Here is a 9,529-nt window from a genome sequence, read left to right as displayed (position 1 = left end):
ATCCTGAAGTTCATGGTCTAAGTTTTATTGTGCAGGATCCATGAGAATGAGAATATAGTAAACACAGAGCATACTCAAAGCTCATTAGAGATTCACATGCTTGAGAGAAACACATTGGATATTTTGTTCTCAAACTTGTTCTGCCCTTCATTTACAAACTTCCTCTGGAGCATTACATATCACAATTTTAAAAACAGTAAAAATTACTGATAGATAGAATTCTTGATATATTTGAAATACGGTAAAAATTCCTGACATATTAAAATAAAAGTAAAATAAAGAAACTACTCAAAGTTATCTACCGTCATAATCTGTGGTTTCATCATTCAGCTCGATTTTCCTCCATTCCTTCTCTATTTTTGGCACGATATGCTTTCACATCCAACTCTACGTCAACATTTTGTTTTCAAGGTCAATATCTTCATTTTTTATAGGGATATTGATTTATCTATTTTATCATTTTAAATATAAATTAATTATAATTTTCTATGTGTATCACTTTAATTAATATTTTTCAACTACTCGTTTACTCATCACAGTTGCTATTGGACAGCCAGCAAATACCAGCCGCATTGATTTCTTCTTTTCGGATAGGGTAAATTGTACATATAGTCACTAAACTATCATAAATTTTCATTTTAGGTATTTAAAATAAAAAAATTTACAATTTAAGTACCCACGTCACATAGTTTGATCATTTTGATTACTGCCGTTAAAATCACAAACAGTAAGCTGATGTGACAGTTAAAAAAATTTATAATGACAAATTTAGTCATCAAATTTTTATATATTATATCGATTTAGTCATAATTTTAAAAAATTAACTCTCAAAATTACATATGTTCTTAATTTAATCCTAATTCTAAAAAATTCAAAAAAATATATGCAAATAAAATTATATTAATTCTAAAAAAATATATAGTAATAAAATTAAATTTTATATTAATATTAATAATATTATTAAATAAAATAAAAATCCCCCCACATCACCGTCCCCACTCCCTCACCCCCACCACCATCCCTCCCCCGTCCAGAACATGACAATAAAATAAAATAGATGAATTGTCCAAGTTTCTAGCATTGCTTTTTTCTCTCTAAATTTTCTCAAGAAGCTAAAATTAGCTTTTGCAGCAGTAGAGAAGGAGAGGGACAGGTGGGAGGGAGGGATTGTTATTTTGTTTAACATTAATATAAAATTTAAATTTAAATTTAAATTTATTATATTTTTTGGAAATATTTATTTATTTTTATATATTTCTTGACTTTTTTTTAGAATAGGATCAAATTGAAAATATTTGTAATTTTGAAAGTTAAATCCAAATTATGTAACCTAAATTGTAAATTTATTATTTTGAGTAACTAAAATGAAAATTTCTAATAACTGATTATTCGTGGTTGTTTCAGAAACAAACATATTAGGGTTTAAACAAAAACGACATAGTTTTCATGGTACAAAAATGGTCTGTTTCCGTTGACCGACTGTAGATAATCACACTTCTTAGTTTTTCTCTTCTACTCGAAAAGCGACGTAAATCCAGTTTTATTGTACAAATTTATTTATCTGTCAGTACAAAGAGTAGAATGATGCTGACAATCCAAAATATTATAACCTACAAGAAGTTTTTTAAATATGTTTTTCACATGCTTGTAAACTAGCTATATCACACTGTTCCCTATTACAACTTCCAATGGCGGGGCAAAGTCTAAAAACAATTGATCCTTCTATTTAGAGTATTATTTCAAGATTTAGAAAATTTATATAGAAAAAAAAAAAAGATCTAACATCTAGTAGATCTTCTCCCAATATGAAAAACCAGTTTAGCTTTCTGCTATCACTATCAAACCCAACCGTTTTTTCTCTGAGATGAACTGGTGAATGAACGCTACAAGAAATTATACCCATCACCACACGTCTCTAAGGTATCGTCCGTCCATCTGGAGTTTCTTCACCATAGACTCCGCCTTTGATGAATCCACATTTTCCTGAAATTTGTACACAAGTTTTTTGGAAATTTATGTTACTACAAATCAAGAAGTGCTCTCAGGATGTCGTGTGATTTGAGTTAAAATGTTGATTACAATTAAAGTTGAGAGAGAAGGAAATCAAAAGAGACGAGGATCAATACCTGCTCCTGAATAATAGTGTGCAAAGTGCGATGAACATCTCTTGCCATACCCTTGGCATCACCGCAAACATAAAGATATCCACCCTTAGAAATTAGGTTCCATATATCTGCAGCCTGTAAGCCAAAAGAAATGGATGTTATAAGGAGGCACTTTTATATCATTGACTACAGTCCATGTTCTTCCTACTGCTACCACTTACTTTATCCATCATTTTGTGTTGAACATATTCCTTCTGTGGACCTTCTCGTGAAAATGCAACAACAAGATCAGAAAGGGCACCTTGTTCCACAAAGTTATTGAGCTCATCCTCATAAATGAAATCCTACAAAAAGTTGCCAAAAAGGTAGATAGATGAAATCCTAAATACAAATATCAACATTGGCAGCTAATTACAGTAAGACATGCAATATTGCTGCTACAAGATTATAAGATCATTAGCATCAGAACCAGATCCTAACCATTCGTCGATTCCTACATCCAAAAAAGAGTAGAGAAGAGCCAAGTTCTGCACCATCTTCTTTGAGGACCAATCTTTCCTGTAAACAGCTATTACTTTAAGTTACTTTCTTCCTTTTTGCAAAATAAAAGAAACGTGTATAAACATAAAGTAACAGACCTGTAGAAAACCTCTGAAAGGTGCCAATCCAGTCCCGGGTCCAACCATGATGATTGGAACTGAAGGATCTGCTGGTAGCTTAAAATTGGATTGCCGAATAAAAATAGGAGCCCAGCTACAATCTTTGCTTTTCTCTAAAGGAACTGCATTCTGAATTTTTTTCATTAGAGTAGGGAGTTAGATGTCACTAAAGCCTAAGAAATGTCTAGCACATCACAGATATCAGCAGGCTTTGGATAAATGCCAACAAGACTGAAGCAGAAAAATATGGAGTAACTGAAAAGATTGCAATCACTACCTTCATCCATGTTGAGCACACACCCCGGTGAATTCTTCCAGTTGGAGTTGGACCATAAACTAAAGCGCAGGTTACATGAACCCTGGCAGGTACAAACCTGCTCGAAAGTAACCATCCTTCTTATAAATCTCATGTATAAGGTAATGCTGCAAACGGGTAATATAGCTAGGATAAAATCAATAACCTAGGGGAGGATGAGATAGAATAATAACGAGGCTGTAAACGAGGAGCTACTGCAGCAAAAAATACACCAAGAGGAGGTTTTGCTGATGGGAACTCAGCCATAACCTCAAGAAGACTTCTCTGACTTGCAACAACCCATTGTGAGTACTCATCCTGGAAAAAGGAAGACATATTTAAAAGGAACAAGAGAAAATAAACAATGAGGAATATAAAAAACAAGAATATCAAACATAAGCAGACAAAAAGGGAGAAAAACAACAGCAGCACTTATCAACCTTCCCCTGTGGTGACGATAAGAACTTAAGCTTTTCTGCTTCACTGGGTTCAGTGGCATGAGCAGCCAAGGCAATCAAAGCAGCCTGACCACAAAAACAATTTTGAGACAAAGAAAAAAATTCACTTAAGCAACGGAAGCGAACAGAAGATATGGCAGAAATCAGATGGAAACTTTCTCCTCCTTTTCAGGAAAAAGAAAACAGCGGGGAGGGGTGGTTTTACCTTCCGTGGAGGGTTTAAAAGATCTGCATATCGTGCCAATGCCATTCGCAGTGTACATGGACTGGCAAAAGGTGGCGGCAATGAGCTTCCAGCAGATGTGCCGTCCTCATTGTCAGTGTGTATAGAAAATAGCAAATCCAGAGGTTGACCCAACAATCTTGCAGCTTCCTCAACAGTCTCAACGCAATTATCCGCGTAGACACCAACGTGATCTCCGGTTTCATATCTGGGACATTTGAACTTATCATTGCACAAGGTCATAAATCATAAGCCAATTTTATCTATTTTCACAAAACAAAATCCATGGGGCCAAAAGAACTTAAACACAGCAAAATATTAACACTACTGTCACAGAGATTGACTCAGAAAATCAATTATAAATTAATAAACATTACAAAGTATAAACTTACGTGATACCAGTCCCTGATATGTCAAACTCCAAATGAATACAGGAGCGATCAGATTCAGGCTTGTGGAGCTCTCTCTGAACGGCAACATTAACTCTGTGTGCAAATCATGTAAAAGTTACCTCAGAAAGGGAAATAGAAGCAGGAAGGAAGGGGTTTGAAAACCATCATAATGAGCCTATTACCTGCATGGATGGTGGAGGTCATATGTAGCATTCCCATTTGCCTTATTTGAGTAATTCTCCTCTACGTACATCACAGCAGGATCATGAACCACTACTCTATATTCAGGAATAGCTGCTGTATACGGGGTAGAGGTAGCATTTTCATCATCTTCATCTCTAAGCAGTTGATCTAACTCTGGCCAGAGCAGTTCTCTCCTAAGGGAGGAATAAAAATGTAAAATTAGAAAAGAATTACAATAAAGCTAACAAAGCACAAGATTGAAGCACAGTCCCAAAAAATCTCCATCATCACATCGTTAATATGGCTATAGGGAACCGCTTCAAGTAGATTACATACCATGCGGTAAAATCATCTTCAATGCATTGATCATCATCTCCAAGACCAACTTCAATAAGACGTTTAGCACCTGTTCACACAAGAAAAGCAGTACAGTTATTAATCATTCCCTCCAATTTCTCAACACCAAAGCTAGATTCAAAGAAAAGCATGGGACAAGCTTTTTAATGAAAGAATATGAATCGGTTATAAATATATTTTTCTAACTCTTATTTTTTAGGCAACTTTAAAAGACATTCATGAAAGCATGCAAGGAATATGCTTTATATGTATAGTGCCCAAGCCCTTGAGCATTAACTTTCATCCTGAACTTCCAATTCATACCTGAATTTGAAATTTTGACACCGCAGTCATTAGTAAGAAAATGCCATAAATTAGATCAGAAGGGTGGAATTTAAAACAATACGGAAAAGTACCTTGTTCGTAAAGTTGCTCATCAAGCACCTTTGCTATCTATTTCCAGAAAAGATCAGCAAACCAGATTAACAGTTGTAAAAGAGGGAAAACAAGTAAGCAGCTTTGCAAAATTGCATAATCATAAAGTGCCTTATTCAGTGGATGGGTATAGCGTCTGTCTGCCAAATTTACCTTATTAAAATGTTCATATTGACGGTTACCCAGACCAAATACACCATATGTGAGTTGTTGAAGCCACGGCTGCCTTTCATTTCCCTAAAGTAGAATAAAGAGAAATTATGAGTGTCAATTTAAAGAAGGGCAAATGCTAGCATAATTCAAAGTCTATATTTGAATCTTCTTTTGACGTAGCAACCAACCTCAGTAAACCATTTGTAAAACCTAGCAGCGTTATCGGTTGGCTCCCCGTCTCCATAACTGCAATGTCATGCTCAACCATATTAACCCTATTCTTTATGTAACTCCAGAACAAATACACAACCAATAATAGCGCCATTAGAAGCAAGAATTTATCTTACGTGGCCACCATGAAAAAAGCTAAAGTCTCCTTTTTGAGCTTCTCTTCGTATTGTTCATCATCCATGGCATAATCATCCTAACATAAAACATACACAATTTAGCGGACCTATTTGTAAATACTAGAACATATTCTCAAGTAAGAAAACAAAGTAACAAAATAGTTCCCTATACATTACCAGGTCAACAACTTTGACAGCAGCTTTCTCATATCTTGCCTTGATCTCTTCGGCTAAAGCCTGCAATACGAAATTCTCGCATGAAAATCTAACATTTAAATACAAATAGAAATCTCTTTCAATCATGCGGGGCAACATCCCAAGCACGCATCAATGTTTAGCCCAATGTAACAGAGAGTAACAGGATAAAAAAGGACACTGCCCAAAAATTATTGATGCCACGTTTCTATCAATTGTCATGTCTCAATCTCTTTGAGCTTGGGTTGACCACAAAATCAACAGACACAAAAACTTAGCAATTCCATGCTGCCTAAATCGCCAGAAAATTAGAAATCGACTATAACTAAACATACAATTAAGTTCCAGAATTCTATGGAAATTGAATGAAAGGTGCAGCAAACATCTAATATTGCCTTTAACCCTAAATTTCTTCATAAAAAATAACTATAAAAGAAACCATTCCCCTAATCTCTTGGATAATTCTTAATCCAGATTTGAACATGTAATTAGTTATACCAGCAGCCTAATTTTCCACAACGAATCAGCGATTAGAATAATAAGCTAATCAACGATACAGACATCAGTTATCTTCCGATTTTCAATCAACAAAATCGTTTTCATTTCACTCAACCAGTCAACAGGTCAAAGCCCTACATAGTAAACAAATCAGTCAAATCACCACGCTCAGTAATAAAAAACCAGAACTTCAAAAATCAGTTTATCTTATCCACCTTAGCAAATCCCTCGGCCGTTCCCGTCTGTGTGCCGTAGAAAATGGTAACTTTAGTTTTGCCGGCAGCGATAACGGCGTCGTCGTCTTCCTCGTCCTTGAGTGAAACAGGCTTAGGTGCCACCAACGGTTTGACATCACGGCTCCGTTCGGAACCCGATTTCTTCCAGAGAAACACCAAAAGCCCCAGAATCACCGCTAACGACGTCGTCGCGACCACTATCATAGAATCCGTTACCGAACCCTCTAACGACACTCCCAATACCGATTCAACAAAACCCACCAAATCGGAACTCGAACTCATCTTTAACCCCCAAAAATTTGGAAAAAAAAACAATTTAAGTGATCAAAATTTTATAGGGAACAAAAAATGGGAAGATTTGGGGATGAGGTTGGTCAGGGTTAAAGATGGTGGTGGAGTTGAAAAGAGTGTTTGTTTTGGGGGAGGGACCCAAGAGAAAGGATTGAGCTTGACCAGAAAATTTAGGGGCAGAGCAAATGAAGGGGGTCCGTCCGGGTTTTTATTTTTATTTTTTTGTTTTACCTTTTGGAGATGCACTTTTTATGGTAAAGGATAAAAAAAGGAAAACTTGTGAGGAAGTTTATTTTTTCGTTTCCGTGTTCTTGCAATTAATTATTTCTGCGGAATCGTTGACATAGCCCAAACCAAAAGGACAAAAATAATAGGCTGTCTTTTTCTTTTCTTTTCTTTTCCTTTTCGTTTTTAGTGTTTTTTCATTATGTTAATCATCCGTTTAGTTTTAATGTTTCTGTTTTGGGTTAATTAAAGTACAATTTAATATACGTCCTATTCCAATACGTGTATTTAACTGTTTGAATCTTACCTATTCAAAAAAAAAATCCTCTTAAACTTTAGGATGGTGTTGGGGGGATTTCTACATTGTTGGATCCCAAAAAGAGAAGAGAGGGGATTGTGAGATTGAGATCCAACTCGTTACTAGCTTCAATCACTAGATAAATGATATAAAGGTCTCTATTTACTTTTTGTTTATTCTAACTATTTGTGAAACAACAAATTTTGATTTATAGCCATTTAAGAAAACAGTTCCGTTCTATCTTCTATTGGAACAAAAATTAAGACGGAATTTAGAGATGTTGCATAACAAATCTAAAATCAAAACTGTAAGTCAAGAAGATAAATAAAGATAGAATCAACACATGATGTTCATTAACGAAGTTCGAATTCTCCAATCCTAAGTCTATGAAACCTCGCTTAGACAATAATTTTATTCAACAATTGCTTGAATCACCACAATTGTAATCCAATCTACCGTCCTAAATTACTAAAGAATCAAGTTGATTAACAACCTGTTTATAAGTTCTCTTTCAACGTGATTAGCACCTTAGAAAAAAGTATCATTATCACATGTTAAAATGTCGGTAATTATCTCCATAAATTATCTGGAAAATGCTCAAATAAAGCCCTTCACAAAACAACTTTCCATTAGCTTAAAACTCTCAAGAGATAAGGATAAACAAGCTTTCGTAAGCTTGTATAAACCCCGGATAAGGTATTGACCGCCTCCCGACATACTAACATCATAAGTGAGAATATTACTACAAAAGATAGGAAATTAGGCAATTTTCACAAGTATACGGTTAAATTGTAATATAGTTTGTTAGTACAACGAAGTACCAAGTGTAATACCCCGAAAATTTTTACAGTAAGATATTATTTTTATATAGTAAGGAAATAAAGTGACAAAAAGGAGAATTTTGAGTTATGACAACATTGGGAAGTATATTATAACATATTAATTCAAGAAAGGATTAAATTGTAAAAGTGAGAAAAGTTTTGTTACCTAATAGTAAATACTCAAAATTTGAGGGGTTAAAATGTAAATATGAAAAAGTTGAAGGATCAATAGTGTAAATATTTTAAGGGTGGAATAATCTAGAACCTAAGGAAAATGGATGAATTGGGACCAAATTGAATAGATGAAGAATTATGAGGGACCAAATTGTAATTTTACCAAATTAAGTGATGACTCAATGATGGAATTTTAGAAGATCTAAAGGGCAAAATGGTCAATTAGAAGAGAGAGAAATCTAGAAAATAATGATGATGTTGGAGATATTTTAGATTAAATAAATAAATGAATATTAGTTTATTATATTTTGATTTGATTTTTTTCTTAATGATATTTTATTATTTTATTTAGTGTATATATATGTGTGGAAAGAAAGATAGAAGCCATCATCCCACCATTTTTCCATGCATCAACGTGAGAATAAGAGGGAAAGAAAGAAAGTTTTGCTTTCCAAAAATTCACCATTTTCACTTAGAATTCAAAGAAATTTCCATAGCCACCAAGAGAGAAAATTGATAAGGAGACTATGGGGAGCTAGAATATCAAGTTAGATTCAAGAAATAGAGGCTGGATGAGAGAGAAAATCAAGTTAAAGATTGAAATCAATAGAGCAAGGTAAGAACATCAAGATTTCAATATATTTTTTAGTTTGATATTATTGAAAAAGTATGAAATTGATGTTAATGTAGGGTTTTATTATATAAGGTTCTATGTTCTTTATATGTTAGTGAAGAAAAATAAGAGAAAGTGATGGGAAATACTGTAGAGAAAGGGAATAAGGGTGTTATAAATTTAGTAATCAACATTTTGCACTAAAACAGTTTTGGACAGAAACAGTAGGTTAACTTTGAAAAATCACCATAAATCATGAAAATTGAATTAGAAGATGAAAAAACATGAAATTAAATCTTATTGAGTCTAGTTTCTCGTAGACGAAACGGTGTAATCAATGGAATTGTAAATTATGAGATATAATAAATTTTGTGAGACAAGGTTAGAATGAATTCGGGTTCCCCTATTCTGACTTTATAAAATCATTAAAAATTGTAAAAAAAATTATTATAAGTTATAATTTATATGATTAGAATCCTTAATAAGTATATTTTAAAAAGGAACAAACGAGAACATCATTCGAATTCTGTACAAGGAGATAATTAATTTTTAGTGAAGAAGTGTCAAAACTGTCAGACAGCAGAACATGGAT

General features: G+C 33.9%; 1 protein-coding gene across 1 annotated transcript; it reads right to left on the bottom strand.

Annotated features, from left to right (window-relative positions):
- Positions 1-1,577: 1,577 nt before the first annotated feature.
- On the bottom strand, positions 1,578-7,106 carry LOC107905152 (NADPH--cytochrome P450 reductase-like). The gene is made up of 18 exons (NM_001326947.2): positions 6,495-7,106; positions 5,764-5,823; positions 5,587-5,663; positions 5,428-5,485; positions 5,240-5,323; positions 5,068-5,104; positions 4,652-4,721; positions 4,315-4,509; positions 4,133-4,225; positions 3,723-3,948; positions 3,500-3,583; positions 3,226-3,377; positions 3,042-3,138; positions 2,744-2,893; positions 2,586-2,663; positions 2,327-2,449; positions 2,127-2,240; positions 1,578-1,983 (listed from the first exon to the last, which is right to left on the bottom strand). Exons 1-18 carry the CDS (start codon positions 6,795-6,797, stop codon positions 1,903-1,905), a joined length of 2,082 nt encoding a protein of 693 aa, NP_001313876.2. The 5' UTR covers positions 6,798-7,106; the 3' UTR covers positions 1,578-1,902.
- Between the last annotated feature and the right edge of the window lie 2,423 nt (positions 7,107-9,529).

This window comes from Gossypium hirsutum, chromosome D05, assembly GCF_007990345.1.
Source record: "Gossypium hirsutum isolate 1008001.06 chromosome D05, Gossypium_hirsutum_v2.1, whole genome shotgun sequence".
Lineage (NCBI taxonomy): Eukaryota > Viridiplantae > Streptophyta > Magnoliopsida > Malvales > Malvaceae > Gossypium > Gossypium hirsutum.
Note: the sequence above shows the minus strand (reverse complement) of the source record. Positions and strands in the feature narration are given on the sequence as shown.